This window comes from Lissotriton vulgaris, chromosome 6 (assembly GCF_964263255.1).
Source record: "Lissotriton vulgaris chromosome 6, aLisVul1.2, whole genome shotgun sequence".
NCBI classification, from domain to species: Eukaryota; Metazoa; Chordata; class Amphibia; order Caudata; family Salamandridae; genus Lissotriton; species Lissotriton vulgaris.
Window position 1 is genome coordinate 784,818,965 of NC_141694.1, and position 20,550 is coordinate 784,839,514.

The window sequence follows — 20,550 nt, forward strand, 5'->3', positions numbered from 1 at the left end:
GCACATGAGGGCACTCCAGTGGTGTCTCCGCAAGCAGTGGTATCAGCACATCGGAGATCTCGGGGAGTCAGTGAGGATCTCCAGAGAAACTGTAGCGGATCTGTCTTGGTGGAGCATGGAAGGCAATCTGTCACAAGGAAAGCCTTTTCAACTACCTCCATCGGTGGCCACGGTGATAACGGATGCATCCACTCTAGGGTGGGGTGCTCATCTGGGGGATCTGGAGGTCAAGGGTCTTTGGTCTCCAGAGGAAACGTTGCTTCACATCAACCTTCTAGAGTTGCGGGCGATACGTCTGGCGCGCAAGGCCTTCCTCCCCTCCCTTCGCGGTCGCTCAGTCCAAGTCCTGACGGACAACACGACCGCAATGTGGTACATCAACAAGCAGGGAGGAGTGGGGTCGCAGTGTCTCAGCAGTGAAGGCTCTGCGGCTCTGGTCCTGGGTTCAGGACCATCAGATTTGTCTGATAGCAAATCATCTGGCCGGAGTCCTGAACATGCGTGCAGACAGTCTCAGTCGGCAGTTCTCTGCCGACCACGAATGGAGGCTTCACCCGGAGGTGGTTCGTCACGTCTTTCGGACGTGGGGGACTCCTCGGGTGGACCTGTTTGCCACTCGCGAGAATGCTCACTGCCCGTCATTCTGCAGTCTCCAGTATCCGATGCAAGGAGCCTTGGGGGACGCGTTTCAGTTGGGTTGGGAAGATCAACTCCTTTACGCGTTTCCTCCCATACCCTTGATTCCTCGGGTTCTGAGGAAGATTCGCCAAGACCGGGCCCAAGTTATATTGGTCGCCCCGGACTGGCCAAGAAGGGTGTGGTATACAGATCTACTCCACCTCTCCTCTCACCCGCCGCTCCGTCTCCCTCTCAGGGCAGACCTCCTGTCTCAGATGGAGGGGCAGGTTCTACACCCCCACCTCCAGACATTGCACCTTCATGCCTGGAGATTGAGCGAGGCAACCTGATTTCCTTTTCTCTTACGCCTGACGTGGTGGATGTCATCTTGTCAGCCAGGCGTGACTCCACTAAAACTGTCTATTCATATAGATGGTCAAGATTTGTCACTTGTTGTAGTGAGAATGCTATTGACCCATTGAGAGCCCGTTTGTGTGATGTTCTCCAGTTTGCTCTTTCTCTGGCGCAGCAGGGGCTTGCTGTTGCCACGGTTAAGGGCTATCTTTCGGCGCTGTCGGCTTTTCTTTGTTTGCCTGACCAGCCCTCTCTTTTTAAGTCTCCTGTAGTTTTAAGGTTTTTGAAGGGTCTCACAAATAAGTTCCCTCCTTCTCCTTTTATTGTGCCTCAGTGGGACTTAAATCTTGTCTTGACCTTTCTGATGGGTGCTCCCTCTGAGCCTCTTCATAAATGTCCTATGAGGCTTTTAACCCTTAAGGCAGTCTTCCTCGTTGCAATGAGTGAGCTTCAAGCTCTTAGTTCCAAGCCCCCTTCCTTGACCATTCATGCTGATCGAATGGTTCTAAGGACCAGGGCTGCTTTTCTTCCTAAGGTGGTGACTCCTTTCCACCTTGGTCAATCCATTACCCTCCCTACCTTTTATCCTCCCCCGCACCCTTCCAAGGAGGAGGAGAGGTTGCACCATCTGGACCCCAAGAGGGCGGTGTCTTTTTATCTGGACAGAACTAAATACTGTTGTTTGGATGACCAGCTCTTCGTTGGTTTTGCTGGCTGCAAAAGAGGAAGAGCTGTCCATAAGAGGACCTTGTCAAGATGGATCGTTCTGTGCATAAAGATCTGCTACTCTTTGGCCGGTAAGGAACTTCCAGAGGGTATTAGGGCTCATTCCACTAGAGCTAAGTCGTCAACCTCAGCATTGGCTAGAGGTGTTCCTGTTGAGGACATTTGTAGGGCGGCAACTTGGTCTTCCCTCCACACTTTCGCGAAGCACTACTGCTTAGATACCGAAGTGAGGAGGGACGGCCATTTTGCACGCTCTGTCCTTCAGGATTTCCTGGTTTAGAAGATTGGACGCCCTCCTCCGGGAGTGGGGACTGCTGTGGGACTCTATTCACAAGGTGAGGAATCCACACGGCAGATGTATCTATCAGAAGAACAAGTTACTTACCTTCGGTAACGCTTTTTCTGGTAGATACTATATCTGCCTGTAGATTCCTCACTGACCCACCCGCCTCCCCGTTGTCCGCTCTTCTTTACCAGAGTTTCTATAATGTATTGTTTATATTTTGTAATGTTCAGGAGTTGTTTCCATTGCTTTCTTGCAATTGCTTCACACTATGTGCGTTTCTCCTTGAATATTGTGTATTGTGTATACTATGTATATTTCTACTGTCATTGGTCCGTCCGTGTGCCTCGATGGCACGGAAAAAAGGGCGTAACTGATGTCATCACGCCGGCGTGGGCCTATTGTAGGCGTCAGTGACGTCAGCGGAGCCGTGTCTCTATGACGTCCAAGTCCACGTCGGCGCGAGGCTACGAAAAAGAATTTCCGAATGTTGCTGACGCAAGGGGGATATTCACAAGGTGAGGAATCCACAGGCAGATATAGTATCTACCAGAAAAAGCGTTACCGAAGGTAAGTAACTTGTTCTTCAAGCCGTGTGGTGAATGCGGGAAAATGATGTCGATCATGGACCCGCATAAAGACTGCGTTTGGTGCCTGAGCTCATTCCATGATGTTCAAGGGTGTCCATCCTGTAGGAAAATGAATCCCAAGGCCCTTCGTGAAAGAGAGGTGAAGCTCCTGGTTGCCAAGATAAAAGGTAAAAAGGACAGGAAGAGCTTGAGGTCGCGATCGAGGCAGTCGAGGTCGAGGTCTCGTTCGAAGTCGCCCTCGAGGTCGTCATCGGGGCATGCTTCCAGGTCGACTAAAAAGAAGCATAAGAAGAGGAAGCATGGTTCTCGACACCATTCTGGGAAGGATTCGGATTCGAGACCAAATTCGCCAGTGACAAGTCATCGTAAGGATGATGTATCTCCTTCTCCAGAGGTTCTGGATCCGGAAGGTGAAGCTACACCCATGGAGTAGCCGGAGCATTCACCGGCCCCGGTGTCGAATCCCTCTCTGGCGCCGACTCGATCTCCAGCTCGAGAGGAGGAAAAGGCTCCACGGCCTGAGGGTTTGATGACTCTGGCTCACCAACCTGAAGATGAGGAGAATCTGGTGCTTCCTCGAGAGCAGCCCCTCCTTTTCCGGGCCCAGGACAAGACCCTACACAGTTTTTAAACGCTATGTATGGTGTCTATACAAGAGCCTTGTACCCCTCTGGAGCACCGGCTGATCCCAAGGGTCCAATGGCATTTAATCTGGGAGTCCCCCAGTCTTATGCTCCGGCGCCGTTCATGCCATTTATGCCGGCTCCGACGCCGCCTTGGCATTTCTCAGCGCCGCCGAAGCCTTCGACGCCGATGCCTTCGTCACTGTATCTTTGCTCCTCCAGAAGTCGCTGAGCCTCACGCCTCGACCTCTCATTCGTCACCGGCGCCGGTTCCGGTTCGACCTCGAGATCAGCGGCCTGGTCCACCGGCTCCGAGCTCGATGCCGGCTCCGGCTCCGTCGGAGTCGATTCTGGATCCACCGACGCCGTTCCCGAAGGAGAGGTCGAGGCGTGAGGCTCAGCGACTTCTGGAGGAGCAAAGATACAGAGAAGCCGAGATGGAAGAGGGTGAGCTGCAGGAATCAGAGGATTTCTCTGATGACTTAAGTGAGGCTAGTGGACTGGAACTATCTCTGGATTGGGAGTTAGCCTCCGTCATGGATGCCCCTTCTAAAGATGTGGCTCCATATCATGTAAACTACAAAAGAGAGAGACTAGGTCTAAAGTGTGTGTTAATACAGAGGCTGATGACTAACAACTATACAGAATGAATCATATCAGGCTGAGAAATTCCCATCCGACCACCCTTATTGGCGGAGTATCGTCATGTGGGAGTTGGTACATGATCCTGATGCCGCCCCAACCATCCAGAAGATGGTGCGGATATGGATCTGTAAGTACACTCTAGCCAAGATAGTATTCAAAAAGTGGAGAGATGATTAAGTGCAGTGCTCAGGTGAAAAGTGAAGCTAAAATTGACTACTTAGACAAAAAGTGTGTTTAATGAAAATTGTCTAAGTGTCAAGGTTAAAACCACGCCCACATAGAAAAATTATAACTATAGAGTGGCGCTGTGCAGATCGGTCAACATGTTTCAGCCAGTTTGGAGTAACTTTCCGGCTTTCGTCAGGACCAATAGGTGTACTAGCAACTGCTGTATTAACACACACTTTAGACCTAGTCTCTCTCTTTTGTAGTTTACGTTATAGAACAGGGGAATGGGACACTAGGTCGATAAATATTTCCCTTGCCCCCCTTTTATAGTATCTTTTGTCCATATCATGTAGTCATCAGGAAGGCGGCGGATCTTTTGAATTTACCTCTACCTACTGTAGAGTAAAAAGTTGAATATTTTGACAGAAATCCTCCACTCTCCATCTTCTGTTGTAGACCCCATGCTTCCTTTCAATGAAGCTTTGACGGAACCAATCTTAGAGGTGTGGAATAGACCTCTTACAGCTCTTGCTGTTTCAAAAGCTGTTGCGAGAAGATACAGGGTGGCTCCTGGTGACCCAGACATTTTATCTTCGCATCCTTTGCCGGAGAGTTTGGTGGTACAGGCTGCCTGCTCCAAGAAATCCGCAGGTGCTTTCCCTCAGGTGCCTGGGGACAAGGAATCTAAAAAGCAGGACCAAGCCGCAAAGAAAGTCTTTTCATCGGCGAGTATGGCTCTCAAGTCAACAAATGCTACATGCCTCTTGGGGCGTTATATCCATGCTTTGATGGATTCTGTGAAACAGCTAGTTCCTAAAATTTCAGAGGAGGACAGAATTTTTTTTAACGAGGTGCTTGTTGACACTGAAGCTGCTGCTCGGCAGGTCATCCAGAGTGGGTTGGACACAGCTGACTCGGTGGCGAGAGTAATGGGATCTTCAGTTGCCACCAGAAGAGCGGCCTGGTTGAAGTCCTCTGAATTCTCTGCGGATGTCCAGGCTGCCTTAATGGATCTACCTTTTGATGGCTCGGGCCTTTTCGGGAAAAAAGGCTGATGCTGCGTTGGAGAGATTCAAAGACAGCAAAGCTATGGCCAGATCCTTGAGTTTACAATCATGGGGAAATGTTGGCAAAAGGTTTAGGGGTTTTGGGAGGTCCTCCATTTGACCCTGCAAGCCGACGGAACAGCAGCAACAACAGCAAAATCCACTGTATAAGTCATACAGGGGCAAACAAAGAGCTCGTCCTCGAGGACGTCAAGCTTCCTCCTCCTCCTCCTCTTCCTCTCCCCGCCCCCCTCCAACATCAGCAAAGCAGCCCTAGATCCGCCATTCCGGATCATGCGGGTCCTGTGGGGGGTCGGCTTATCTATTTTCTACGAGATTGGGAACTGGTCACATCGGACCTTTGGGTTCTCAATTTCGTGGAGAATGGGTATGCGGTTCCCTTCCGGGAGTTCCCTCCGAATTACCCTCCTTGCCAAGGGTTTTGCTCGGAGGACCACCTGCTACTCCTGCAGGAAGAAGTCCTGGCCTTACTGAGAACTGAGACTGAGAGGTGGTTCCGGAACAGGAAAGGGGTCCGGGATGCTACTCCCAGTATTTCCTGATCCCCAAGAAAGATGGCAGACTTTGTCCAATCCTGGATCTCAGGGTCTTGAACCTCTTTCCGAAGCAGGAGAAGTCCAAGATGCTCACCCTTGCGCAGGTTCTTCAAGTGCTGCTGGAAGAAGACTGGATGGTCTTGATCGACTTGCAGGATGCATATTTCCACATCCCCATCCTGAAGTCGCACAGGAAGTATCGCCATTTTACGGTGGGATTGAAGCATTTCCAGTTTGCGGTCCTTCCGTTTGGTCTTACTACTGCGCCTCGAGTCTTCACCAAGGTGATGGCTGTGGTGGCGGCACATCTCAGAAGATCAGGGATACCAGTTTTCCCTTATCTGGATGATTGGCTATTCAAGGCAGAATCCCCAGAGAAGGTGCTCCATCATCTGCAAGTCACAACTCAGTTGTTGTTCAGATTGGGTTTTTCGATAAATGTACCCAAATCTCACCTAGTGCCCTTCCAGTGCAACCTGTTCATAGGTGCTGTACTGGATACAACTGTGTGTCGGGCATTCCCTCCTCCTCAAAGGATTCGCGACATACAGGAAATGATTCCTTTGTTTTACATTGGAGCGGTCATTCCAGTCCTGAAGGTCCTCCGTCTGCTCGGTCTGATGGCTTCTTGCATTTTGTTGGTAAACCATGCACGCTGGCACATGAGGGCACTCCGGTGGTGCCTCCGCAGGCAGTGGTATCAGCACAACAGAGATCTCAGGGAGTCAGTAAGGATCTCCAGAGAAGCTGCAGCGCATCTGTCTTGGTGGAGCGTGGAGGGCAATCTGTCTCAAGTAAGGCCCCTCCATCTACCTCCGTCGGTGGCCATAGTAATAACGGATACATCCACTCTAGGTGGGGTGCTCATCTGGGGGATCTGGAGATGAAGGGTCTTTGGTCTCCAGAGGAAAGGTTGCTTCACATCAACCTTTTAGAGTTGTGGGCAATACGTTTACCGCTCAAGGCCTTCCTCCCTTCCCTTTGCGGTCAGTTAGTTCAGGTCCTGACGGACAACGCTACTGCGATGTGGTATGTCAACAAGCAGGGAGGAGTGGGGTCGCGGTGCCTTTGCAGAGAGGCTCTGCGTCTCTGGTCCTAGGTTCAGGACCATTGGATATTTCTGATGGCAAATCATCTGGCCGGGGTTCTGAACTTGCGTGCAGACAGTCTCAGTTGGCAGTTCTCAGCCGATCACGAGTGGCGGCTTCATCCGGAGGTGGTTCGTCACGTCTTTCGGACGTGGGGGACTCCTCGGGTGGACCTATTTGCCAGTTACAAGAATGCTCACTGCCCGTCATTCTGCAGTCTCCAGCATCCGATGCAGGGAGCTTTGGGGGACGCATTTCAGTTGAGTTGGGACTCAAAACTCCTTTACCCGTTTCCTCCCATACCCTTGATTCCTCGGGTTCTGAGGAAGATTCGCCAAGATCGGGCCCAAGTCATATTGATTGCCCTGGATTGGCCAAGAAGGGTGTGGTACACAGATCTTCTCCACCTCTCCTCGTGTCCGCCGCTCCGTCTCCCTCTCAGGGCAGATCTTCTCTCTCAGATGAAGGGGCAGGTTCTACACCCCCACCTAAAGACCTTACACCTTCGTGCCTGGAGATTGAACGGGGCAACCTGAATTCTTTTTCTCTCCCACATGATGTGGTGGATGTCATATTATCAGCCAGGCATCATTCCACCAAGTCTATCTATTCTTATAGGTGGTCCAAGTTTGTCTCTTGGTGTGGGGAGAAATCCTTTGACCCTTTGAAGGCTTGTTTGTCTGACATTCTTCAATTTGCGCTTTCTTTGGCTCAGCAAGGGTTTGCTGTAGCTACAGTGAAAGGTTACTTTTCTGCTTTGTCGGCATTCCTTTGCCTGCCGGATCAGCAGTCCTTATTTAAATCTCCTATTGTTTTTTAGGTTTCTAAAGGGCCTTACAAATACATTTCCACCTACTCCCTTTATTGTGCCTCAATGGGACTTGAACCTTGTACCTACTTTCTTGATGGGTTCACCTTTTGAACCTTTGCACAAGTGTCCCTTGAGACTGTTGTCCTTTTAAACGGTCTTCCTTATTGCAATTACCTCGGCAAGGAGGGTAAGTGAGCTTCAAGCTCTTAGTTCAAGGCCCCCATTCTTGACCATTCATGCTGAACGAATGGTCCTCAGGACCAGGGCTGCTTTTCTGCCTAAGGTGATAACTCCCTTCCATCTAGGGCAGTCCATTACCCTTCCTATCTTCTATCCTCCCCCTCACCCTTCCAAGGAGGAGGAGAGACTTCCGACACACCGAGTTCAGAGTGGATGACCAGCTCTTTGTTGGTTTTGTTGGAGCCAGAAGAGGCAAGGCGGTGCACAAGCGCACGCTGTCGAGATGGATTGTCTTGTGTATCAAGATATGCTACTCTCTGGCGGGTAAGGAACCTCTTAAAGATTTAAGAGCTCATTCCACTAGAGCAAGGTCTGCTACATCTGCTTTGTCTAGGGGTGTACCTGTAGAGGACATTTGTAGAACAGCGACTTGCGCTTCCCTCCACACTTTCGCAAAGCATTACTGCTTGGATTCCGAAGTGAGGAGGGACGGCCACTTTGCACGTTCTGTCCTCCTGGATTTTCTGGTATTGGAGAGTGGACGCCATCCTCCAGGAGTGGGGACTGCTGTGGGACTCTATTCACAAGGTAGGAATCCACTGGCAGATGTATCAATCAGAAAAACAAGTTACTTACCTTCGGTAACGCTTTGTCTGGTGTATACAGTATCTGCCTGTGGATTCCTCACTGACCCACCCGCCTCCCCGTTGTCCACTCTTCTAGACCTGATTTACTGTAATGTTAATATTTTATTGTCAAAGGAAATGTGTTATTATAATTGCTTTCCTGCATTGGCTACCCACTGTCTGTGTTACTTTGAATATTTGGTGCTATGTACATTGTGTGTATATCTACTGTTGTTGATCCGTCCGTATGCCTCGAAGGCACGGAAAAAAGAACGGAACCGATGTCATCACGCCGACGTGAGCCTATTATGGAGTCGGTGACATCAGCGGAGCGCGCGCGATGCAGTGCTTCTGTGACGTCGTTCCAAATGTTGCTGACGCAGGGGGATATTCACAAGGTGAGGAATCACAAGGTGAGGAATCCACAGGCAGATACTGCATCCACCAGAAAAGCGTTACCGAAGGTAAGTAACTTGTTCTTCTGTGCATTTCTCATTGTGCCGAATGGGATATGTGCTGCAGGGCATTCTGCCTGCATTTCACATTTTTTGCAAATCCAGGGCAGTTAGATGTGAAACCTGTGGAAAGGGACTGAATTGCTCAAAGCTTTTTTATTATAAATCTTTTTATTTGCATTTTTTTAAAAAACAAGTTTTAGAATCAAACAGTGCAATGCTAAATGCACTAACTCTTTCAAATTGCTCAAAATTTTGTGTCTGTGTAACAAATTTCACCCACCGAAAGAAAACACCATTTAGTATGTTTACCAGCTGTGAAACAGCAATACAAAGCATTCATGACAAACATGTACAGTACGTACCAACCAAATCATATTTATTGTTCCACCATTCGTGAAGCAAAGGTCGATGCAACAATATAAACTACTAAATACAACCCCTGATGAGACACCAAGTACTCAGATCCCTACCAAAGAGTGCACTTCCTTTCCAATAGTTCAGGTGTGCTGTTAATCACAGTTTGGCCCTTGTAGTCTAGTATCGCATACCTGAGATGGGAGGTATATCCAAGCTTGTATGGTTTGGGGCCAACAACAACGGCTGAATCCATGTAAGGAAGTGAAGGGAGAGAGGGGCGGCATTGTCACAACATCAGCAAAGTTGCAGCCATGGTGATCCAGGGGAGCAGAAGTGATAGAGGTAACAGATCACTGGATCACTGAAGCCCTAGCGAAGACGATGAATGGTTCAATGTGGGAGCCCCAGCAGCTGAAAAGGGGACAGAAACATGGCTCTTGAGAGAGAGAAGCAAGGGGAGCTATCCTTTCAGCAGATGCCAGAAGCTAGAGTGAGCTATAAGCAGGCTAAGGCAAGAGCAAAGATTGTACTTTGTCATAGCCATCCAGGAACAATCACTATGTGCAGTGGAGTCAGAATAATAGGCACCGAGGATCATCCTGAAAAGACCCTGATACAGAATCTGAATTGGTCTGCTCTAGGGCTTTGCAGTCTTTATAGGCTGGGATATGCTGTTGTAAAATCCTCAATGTAACCACCATGGCAGCAGGGGGGAGAGCAAAACTGTCTAGCTCATCCAATAGGTTGTAACAGTGGTCTGCGCTGAGATGATCGATGGTTACTGAACATGGTAAATACTCCACCATATTCCACACTACTCTTATTAAAGCGCTGCACTGCTCTGTTTTGTGCTGTAATTTGATACTTGCACTTTCTGTCTTTTTCTTTTGATCCTCGATCTCCCGTGAATAGTCTGTCTTCATAGAATTGTTCATAATGCAGTTCCTTTCCTTTCTTTGAACATGCTTCCATTTTTTATTTCCTTTGGTTCTGTTTTGGTTGTATCTTAACACCTTACTAATACAGAGTCTTTCCTTGATTCCTAGAAACTATAGATTGTATTCAGTTTTGCAGTTCACACACCGCATTTCATTAGAGTGAATTAACTGGTCTTTTTGCATGAAAAAGCCAAATGACAGGCGCCATTACTTTCTCTAAAGGGTTGTTGAGACCGAACCAATGGTAGACTATAGTTTTAATTTCTAGTTCTATATCCTACTCCTGTATAAAATTGTGAGATTTCCCAAATGAAGAGTTAAAGGTTGTCATTTTAAATTGTAACAGTGAACACACCGATTTTCACAGTTTACTGCTGTGCAGATCTGTAGCAGAGTTATATATTTTGGCAATTTCAAAAGGGATAGTGAAATACATCTTCCTGTGACAGAGAAGTATCTAAGTAATACTATCACTTATAGTGTGAGCTCTGCTGTAGCAGTATAGTAAAACATAGTTAAACAAGCATTTGCAATGCAATAGGTCTCGCATTAGGAAAGTTTGAGCTATTGGTATTGTAAATGACAAATATTGTATTAATGTGTTGGTTTTGAAAATAGTAAAATTAATAGCTTTGTCATTTACAATGCCAATAGTTGTAAGTTTCGCAAATGTGACACCTATAGTATTTGTAATGCGATATGTGTTGTATTTACGTGCCTTAGATTGTATATAATAGTGTGCACATTCTTTCAGAATGACATGCTCCAATATAACTCAAAGTAAACTTGAGCATTATCTCAACAAGAGAGGGGCATACAATAGACCTGCCTAGTGCCATATATCCACTGATGGCGCTATATAAATACAACTAATATCTGTATTAGGCATGCTTGTAAATTTTATAATAGCTCACAAAACAAAGGAGTGCTATGTGACACCTTCAGACTCATTCTAGCACTTTGAAGTTTTGTATTTTCCGTTGCAGGAATAGGCCTTTAAAAACATGTTCTATTGGGTTAAAGAAAACAGGAATGTCTGCATGTGTCTCACCTGTCAGGGAGCACTTGACATCAATGCAGAAAGAGGCATGATGCAGCAGAAAGAAGGACTGCAAAAGAAGCTTGGAGAGCGGGGAAGAAAGCAATGCAAAGAAGTGAGAACAACAAAAGAAAGGAGACGGGGAGAAAGGGAAGAGAGAGAGAGAAAGAGGAATAGTGAGAGATAGGCAAAAAAGAGAACTGGAGAGTGAGAATAAGGATCTAGGGACACCAGCAAAGGAGAGAAGTAAAGGAGAGAAGTAAAGGGGGGTACACGAGAGAATGAAGACAGCCACGTAGCACTTAAAACGTATTCCTATATGAATGCAGCTTAATTGACTCTGCTCACTTCCGCATGCATTGGCCATTGCCACTGTCAGTGCTGCCAACTACAGTAACACAGCTACTAACCATCACACTCCTTCAGTCGTGAACGTACCGTAACAGCGTATATTAACTCCCTCTCCTACTAATGTATTTAGATAAATTCAATAGAAACATCCGCAAACACCGTCTACCCCATGATGAAGTCGATGATTCACTTGCATGGATTAAAGTAGTCTTGCAAAATGTTGACATCATTAGGTCATTTTACAAACAGAAGGTTTCGTGCCCATGAGGTATGCGGAAAACTCATCATACGAAACTACTTTCAACGTACACGGTTCAGTGCTGTACTCAGACGCCAGGCATGTGAATCTCTAAAGTGCTCATGCTTGCTTGCTAAAGAAATTAAAGTATTAGCATGGCATTAATTACGCGGATATGGTACTACTTGAAACTTTTTAAAAAAAACACTTGTTTATATCATAAAAGTAAAAAAAATTACGCGCGCTGCTACTCTGACAGCAGACCAGTATTAATGTCCGTAATGTATAGAACTAACCAGCCTGCTTATCAGTGCTGCGCGCCTCGTGAACAGCAGACTCCCCCTGCATTCCAAAGGAACTGCTCACGAGGCGCGCGGCGCGATCCGATTCTTTGGACAGGAGCGGCGGTGAAAGAGGATCTGAATCTGGTCAGAGGGACCCTGCCGCCCGCGTCTGCCTACCGTAAGGTTCAGCCTCTAAGTGACGTCAGGCGGGCGCACGCACTTCTGCGCAGGCGCAGAGTGTTCTTGGCCGCTTCTCCGGCTCTGCTTGCTGATGGCGTACAAGAGGTGATGGAAGGCACAGGAGCCCCTGGCCGCGTCGCGCCTGCCCGCCCATTAATCCATCCATCGGGAGCCGGGCAGAAGGAGCCCACAAGAAAACAGGGATTCCAGCAAGAAAAGAGCCCGGTGAGGTAAGGGGGGGGGGGGGGGGGGGGGGGAGAGTGTGTGTGTATGCAGTTTGTGTGTGTGTGTGTGTGTGCCTGCCTGTGTATGTGTGTGTGTGTGAGTGTGGCTGTGTGTATGTGTGCGCGCGCGACTGCATGGCTGACTTCCTGGGAATCTGAGATAGGATATGTGCCGGCCGTGAACCTTGTCTCAGATTCCCAGGAAACTGAAAACAATAGTTGGCGAGCTGACCGCATGCTACGCATGCCCAACTCCAGCTCGCCCTAAAAAGCATTTGCAATGCAATTGGTCTCGCATTGTTAAAGTTTGAGCTATTGGCATTGTTAATAATAATGCAACGCCAATAGCTCAAACATTTAGTAATGCGAGATCTATTGCATTGCAAATGCTTATTATATCTTTCACTTCAGCACGGAGAAGTATTGTTCACCTTTTAAAACCCATATGAAAAGGGTTTACAAGTAATGTTTAGCTCACAACATATAAACACCTGAACGGACGGGTGACCGCTGTCTGTTGCCATAGCAGCCAGATCTAATTACATGATTTATCATGTGTGCTGGAAATGTACAACGCTGCCATTTATCGACAAGATGGAAAGGGGGGGGGAGAGGGGAGAGAGTGAGAGGGCTGGGGGGGGGAACATATCAGCCTTGGAGTTACCCACACACCCACGCCCAATCGACTGCCGCCTTGAGTGCCACGGATGGCCTTAAGACTCTCAGGCGGAGGACGCTAGCGCCTAGGGGCATACACTTCACATCGGAGAGAGGTCTCAATTATTTCATTGTTTACAATAGCAGCTTCTGTATACGGTGCATCGAAGACGAAATGCATGACAAGTTGGCACTAAGCAAATACCACATTATCATCATGATGAGTGCTACTGCGCCCTCTGTCTCTCGAGCGGTCACCCTGAGACCTCTGCTTTCAGCCCCCGCCGAAAACTAAAATGCTTCTTGGAGTTAGGATTGGCACCTTTCTCAGGGAAGCATCTGCATTGCAACACAAAATGATACCCCCCCCCCGCTCCCCCACCCTCCCGAATGTGATGGAGTCACTGATTTTCCCATATATCAAAAATATGCATTCGCCTTGAGCTTAAAAGGCTCCCCCCGAAGTACTAGACACCCCCCCCCAAAAAAAAGGTTAGGGTCCCCCTGCGCCGCAGTGGCCACCGTTTCCTCCCTGGGAACCACACGCGCATTTTCCACATGTTTTAAAATCCTGGATAGAAAGGGAACTTATACTTGAATATTGAACTGTGTAAAATCCTCTGTATTTTTAAACATTGAAATGCTGCCTCTATTTACTTTGATAATCATTGGTGACTAGGTGACGTAACTCTCAAAAACTTTTGAAGGGATTTGTTTGTATTTGCATTTTAAAGTTTTATTTTCGAATGGGGAAAATACTACCTTTGGCTGGTTTCCTTCAATTTGCTTCCTGGCTTTGACATAAAAACGCAAAAGTGGCGGTAAAATCCTGCACACATGGCATCCTGGGGGTCTAAATGGCAGGCTACTGTATTGTTTTTTATACAGAGCTGAGACCCAGGGGTTTTCCAGTTCTAATAACGTGGTTCTGGTATTAGCCAGCACTAACTTGAGATAAAAAGAAAATATGACAGAATAAGCTAAAACAGAAACTGCCTCAGCCTCGGAAAAGATACTGTTCTTGTTAAGTTTCATGTTTTAATTACTCTTGCATTCCCTAAGAGTATTTGCTTTTCTCGGGATGATGTGTTTCCGTAGTTTTTCATGCAACGTATTACTCATATATAGTGCCTAGTGTGAAACGAGTTGTTTCTATGGAGGTGTGTGGGTTGATGTTGTGGGTGGGCCACGACTGTCAAAATGCAGTGTGAATTTTGTCACAGTGCCTGTCACTGTGATATAAAGGGGCTTTGAACGCATGCTCATCCAAACCTTGGCCTCTCCGCGGAGCACACAGAGCAATGTCCTGGCGTGCCAATAATAATTTGGATTACGTGCAAAAGCGTGTGAAGGATGAACACAGCTGTCAAAATACTGACAGGGTGAAAGTTAAAGAAAATACAGTGCGTGTAGGTGAGCGGGTATGTTGTGCGTGGGGGGATTGATGAAGTGCAGGAGATGGGAGGAAGTATGTGAAAGTGAATGTAAAAAGAAGGTGCTGGAGAGAAAGACAGCGTGAGATACGCAGATTGAGTATTTCAGAAAGATATGAGGAGAAAAGGAGTGTAAATGTCTAACAAAGAGACTGCAGAAGAGAGTGATGTGAAGACAACAATGGGACAGACTGAGACAATCCGAAGACCTTGCCCCTTGTGCGGACTATAATAATGTTTAATTGATAGTCTACTTAATGAAAAGTAATGTATATATATATATATATATATATATGTGTGCATTTTTTTATCTGTGGCCCCCTGTGTGCTCCTTCCCCCTAAAACTCACATCTAGAGACCCCACTGTCTGTTCTGAGCTAGCACTGCTGAAAGGGCTTATTGTTACGCCTGTTATTTACAGCGGTTAGAAAGGAGAAGCGCAGAATGAAGCACTACATACAAACTAGTTTTATAAAGTACCCATTCTATGCGTGTCAATTGGCCGGCTCCTAAGTGCTGTGGGTGGGTTGCAGCTGCGAGACATGGGAACATTCTCACTGAGGCATTCTAAAGACTGTGCATGCTCCTGTCGGGCTGCACAGGTCCCACATGGTTGTCGTCACACCTTTGGCCGCTGTTAGAGGTCAGGTGCGCAGAGCAGACGGTGCGGTTTGCGGAGTGCAGATGGGCGGAGTATCTGCTTTTCAAGTCCTGTTGCTGAAGCCTACACTCAATTATAGTGCAAATTGCCACTATGCAGGAGCCAATGCTTGTCGCCTGTACTGTGGGTGAGAGAATCAAGGTCACAGGTTCGAATCCCATACCAGCGGATTGCAACTTTCCTCTATAAGAGTTAGGCTTTTTTCCCGTTAGAATCACTACTTTAAATTCCATGTACTTGCAGCCCAGGCTTGGCAGATTGTGTTCGAGTAAAATAAGTTTGCAGGTATGAATCTCCCTTTCAAATTAAGGACGTGCAGATACTCGGATAGTACCTGCCCATTTAGAGCACTGGCAACAACTTCAAACAAAACACCCTGAATGATAATGCGCCACGTGGTGAGAGTTCAGCGAAGAGGCGCCCGTGCTCCGGTGACAACCATACACCGACCCTGGCCCACCGCGGTGTGTTATGTGTCTGACTGCAGTTTCATGGACGAGCAGCAACCACCGACCTTGAGGTCGCGTGCAGCAGGCCTACCTACCTTGTGAATAATCATCGCGGGGCACGGAGCAGCACTCGGAAAAAAACCAGCGGAAGACGACGTGGCCAGGGGTTAATTATTATTCCCACATTAGGCTACAAAGCTGCCACACAAAGAAAGACATCAAGTGTAATCGAATCTTGGAAACCAGTCCTTAATTTGACAGCTGTTTGACAACCGCAAAATGGAACTAGCTGCACTTGCCCATGACGTGCTTCCAGTCCACGCTGCTGCTGCGTCGCCTCTTGCGGTGCCTCCTTTACTGATAGTGTTGTCAAGCCTATGTCGAGCTGACGCGCCTCGAGCTGCTGCAGCGGGCCCCGACTTCTTTCGTCCACCTCGTGTCCTCTCGGACACATTGCTGACGAGCTTACTAAACCCATTGCAGACAATGGCTGCGACTGCGCACTGTAGGAGGCACGCACTGTGAAAGTGAAAGTGCGAGAAGAGCCGCGCGTGTTCACAGCGCGTGTCTCCTAAGGCGCGCGGTCATAAAGCGCGCTCACAAGGCCAAATCCGAGGCGGACAATGCGCGCGTCCGACTCGTGTCCGCATATTTGTATACTAAAGTATACACGAGGTCCATCGCTACGCTCGACCTAAAAAGGTAATTTCGGATTTCAAAAACAGATTTTAATTTCTGTGGGCATCCCAACAGATGTTCATCCCAACAGCACATGAGTCTTGGCATGGTAACTAAATATGTAACTAAATAATTTACCTAGTGCCTTCTACGGGGACCCCGACTGCTTGTAAATATCACAAAACCACCATCAATCAATCAATCAGGGTTTGTTAAGCGCGGCTACTCACCCGTGAGGGTCTCAAGGCGCTGATGGGTGGGGTGAGGGGCTGCTGATCAGTCTGGGCGCTAGGGTTCAGTCAAAGAGCCAGGTCTTGAGCTCCTTCCTGAATTGAGTCTGTGATGGGGCTTGCCTAAGGTGGAGAGGAAGGGTGTTCCAGGTCTTGGAAGTGAGGTAGGAGAAGAATCTTCCTCCGGTCTGGTCTTGCGGATCCGTGGGACATTGGCTAGTGGCAGTTGGGCAGAGCGGAGGTGTCTAGTGGGTACGTGAAATGAGGGCGCTGGTTCAGATATGCTGGTCCTGCGACGTGGAGGGCTTTGTAGGCATGTGTGAGGAGCTTGAAAGTGACTCTTTTATTTACTAGGAGAACGTGGAGTTCTCGCAGGTTTTCGGTGAAGTGACTGCAGCAAGGGCCGTTGAGGACCAGTCTGAGTGCAGTGTTTAGGGTGTTCTGTAGTTTCCTGAGGAGTTTCTGGGTGACGCCGGCATGCAGTGCCATTTTGCACCATTGGTATGACTGATGTATTCATCAATATTCCCTGACAACAGGCAGAACTAAGTCACACTGGGTAGGCTGGAAAAGCAAGAACTACTAGAGTTAATTAAGCTGATCTTGGTCCAAAACTGATGTCTAATAAAGGCAAATCCGAAGTCAAGAATGCCAGCATACCACACATATCCAAATAAAATAGCCAGAGACAGGCTGGGACTCAACATTGAAGAAAATGACTGTGGTCGTTTAGACTTTGGCAGGCACTTGCCAGGTCAGTGAAGGCCCTGCCCTTCACTCCTTTGAGGGGACTGTCTGCCATATCTAGAGATGCTACCCCCACACCCACTACTTGCTAGGAATCACTGCGCCTTCAGCACATCTGCCAGTGAGGCAGATGCACGTTTAGGCATAGCTTAGTCCAGAGCCACACTTCCAAAGTTGGAGCTTGTTAAAAACAAACAAATAATGACCCTTGCATGCAGGGAGTTTTTACCCTGTGCTTGGGGGATATCATTTTCTTTTTCCTGCCTGGGGCTGCCATACTTCATACGGCAAACTCAGACAGGAAAATTCAGAGTCGGTTTCCCTTCCCAACCTTAGTCTGTTTTTTGTCTGCTTTCACCACATGAGAAACATCATGTGTTGAATAGCTTCACTTGTGTTTCCTTTGCTGACATGTGTCCTCTGTATTTACCTCCCTGTCCTAGCAGACCTATCAGAGTACCGAACTATTAAATGCATTATACATTTACTGAATAAGCAGTTGGAATTTAGATGAAGGTTACAGTTCATTTGTTTCCATATTGTGGTAATTCATCCTTGATGTCATTTTAGGCTTATCATTTTAAGTTCTGAGCCACCATTTTAAGTTTTGAATGATGAGGAAACTACCCCACATGCTGTAGGGTTTTTGGTAAATTTGTTATAAATTATTGCATAATTTTATTTTTTCAAAAATTAAAGCAGATTGTTACACCTCATTCTATACATGATCTGTCTAGACCATTGTAAATTACTGAATTTCTTACACAAATGACAATTTAGTAACTGTGTACCATTTACTGTAGCCTAAGGATGATACAGAAGTTGATGAAGAGGTAGAGGAGGAAGAAGAGGAAGAAGATGACACAGAGGATATTCTTGCAGAGGAATTCCCAGAAGAGGAGGTAGAAGAAGAGGAGCCAGAAGAACAGGAGGAAGATGCAATTGAGCGCCTGAGATCGGAAATTGGAGAAAAGTTTGAAGCTGACACAGCTGCCTTAGAATCTGTGACGGTATTCTTAAACCAGTTAATTTCATTTAAGTGAATTGCACAGACCAGAAATGCAGCATGTTCTCCCTGATAGTTGCAATTAGTGTGTGCTCTTGATTATTTTTAAGGTACCTTATTACTTTTAAGATGCCACAGAGATTCCTACAATAAGAATGCTAGCAAACCTGTACAGTGGGTTACACATAAATCTGTCTGATTAGAACCCAGTAGTTAACAGCGTGTCAATTGCAAGGTTTTGTTGGTGATATAATTTAAAAAATGAGAAATTGCAGAGCAATGTGACTTGTTCTTTAGAAACAAATGTCCTCAGTAAAGAAACATTACTGGAAATGAATCCACCTACTTTCAGTCTTTGAGTGTGAGGGTGGTCTCTGCAGCGGGGAAAGAGCTATGATGATTCCTCTGTTGAAAAGCCCATACAACTCCACTCTACTTTTCAAATTCAGCCCTACAGTTTTACTGCCTTTTCCACCTAATTTCACTCAAAGTATATCCAATGACCAACTTTCCCTTGTTTGTGAAACCATAGAGACTCTGTATGCATCTCAAGCTGGTATCAGACCAAAGCATGGCATTGAGACCTCCCTCACTTCAGTTCTTGATGACCTCCAGCTTACTTTGGATGGAGGTGAATGGTCACTCTCATGCTACTGCATCTATCTGAAACATTAAACCTAATCTCCACTCCATCATAATTTAGTGCCTCCATAGGATTTGAGTGACGGACCGTCTGCTTGATTTGCTTTGCCCTTCTCTGCCTGACAGTGCTGATGCTGTTCCACTTCCCCTTTCCCATCTTCTTTTATGATCCTTCTCTGCAATGTTCCTCTTGGTTCAGATCTTAGCCTCCTTTGGCGCATTGATCCCTTCTCATTGCTTCGTCTATTTCTCTTAGCTGAATAACATACAAATTACTCATCTACGTGGATGATGACATTTTCACCTGAGAGAAGAGCTTCAAACACTATCTCTGCAATTGCCTTGTGACTGCATTCCAATTCTCTGGACTTTATTTTTGATTCTTGCTTCTCCTATAAAACTAAAGTGAATATAGTTGCATCCAATTTAGGAAAAGTATACCTCGTCTTTTCAAAAAAGTTAGTCAGGTCACTATCTCCGTACACTTAAATTACTGTAATGATTCTAGGCTGGTTTACCTAAATGCCCTCTGTGTAGATAGCAGGTGGTGAAAAATGCTGTGGCCTAAGTAATCGGCAGGATCAGCAAGGACAGTCAAATGTACCACCTTTAAGTGCCTTTGCTTCTGTCACTGGACCATCAATAGCATTGGTCCTGAGTTAATACCTCACAGCTTCTCTGACTATCAACCGATGCAAACCTTATGCTACTTACAGCTAGCACATACAATGTGTTTCCTCTCCTACACTTAAGGCTACTGAAGATCAGCTTCTTTTCTGAAAATATCATAAAACATGGCTATTATCGACCAAACCGGACTAATTAATTTCTGTGTCTTTTCTCATTAACTGTTTTGTTCAAGTCATATTTTTTTTTTACACTTTTTTCTCATTTTGTTTGGAGCCAGCACCAGGACACCCAGCCATAAGGTAGCAGGAGCACATTATAAATCTATGTCTTCCTTGCTATCTCTACTTATTCTCCCCATGTACAAAGGATGTGAAAGTTGATCAAGTAAACCAATTACTTACTGCAGAATGCATTAAATTATGAAAACCATGGAACTATGGCAAGGCTGAGTGATGTCTCATGAATAAGCTGTACCATACTCTTCATACCCTTACATTTAAGTTGTTTTGTCACTCACCCTGGAAAGACACATACGCAGTGTTTAATACATTGCCTATCCTGAAGGTTCTTTATCATAAAAACTTCCCAGGCCTTGGACTGGATTCAGAGGATTCTCAGCAGGTCCCCATTATGGGTACCAGTTGGCGATGCTACCTCAGTGCCAGTCACAAATCCACCTGACATTTTTGTGAAGTCAGTTTCTTCTCACGGACACAGAGCTACTGAGTGCTGAGTCTTTTTTTTAGCATTTCCCTGCCTATACCAACACCTTCAGGCTTCCAGCCTTTCTCAAATTTTCACAAACAGATTTCCAGCACAGACCTATATTATTGGTGCTTGTAGTGATGGAAATCAAGCACAACATGGCATTGCGACCTTTGTTCCCTCATCTACCCAATGAAATCTTCAGGAAGTGGATACATTTTTCATGGCCTCACATATAAGGTATTTGACTTCTAAATCAAAGCCAAAATCACAATCCTCTCACAGGAGGTGGTCTTCAGGCTCATCTCACTGGAAGCGACATCATCAA

General features: G+C 46.7%; 1 protein-coding gene across 3 annotated transcripts in view; it reads left to right on the forward strand.

The window, feature by feature from the left end:
• Positions 1-20,550, forward strand: part of AK9 (adenylate kinase 9) — a 1,394,796-nt gene that overhangs the window by 1,086,252 nt on the left and 287,994 nt on the right. For all 3 annotated transcript variants that reach the window (XM_086926806.1, XM_086926808.1, XM_086926807.1), the window contains exon 33: positions 18,043-18,249. In XM_086926806.1, the coding sequence (XP_086782932.1) occupies positions 18,043-18,249 (207 nt within the window). The remainder of the gene's footprint in view (positions 1-18,042; positions 18,250-20,550) is intronic.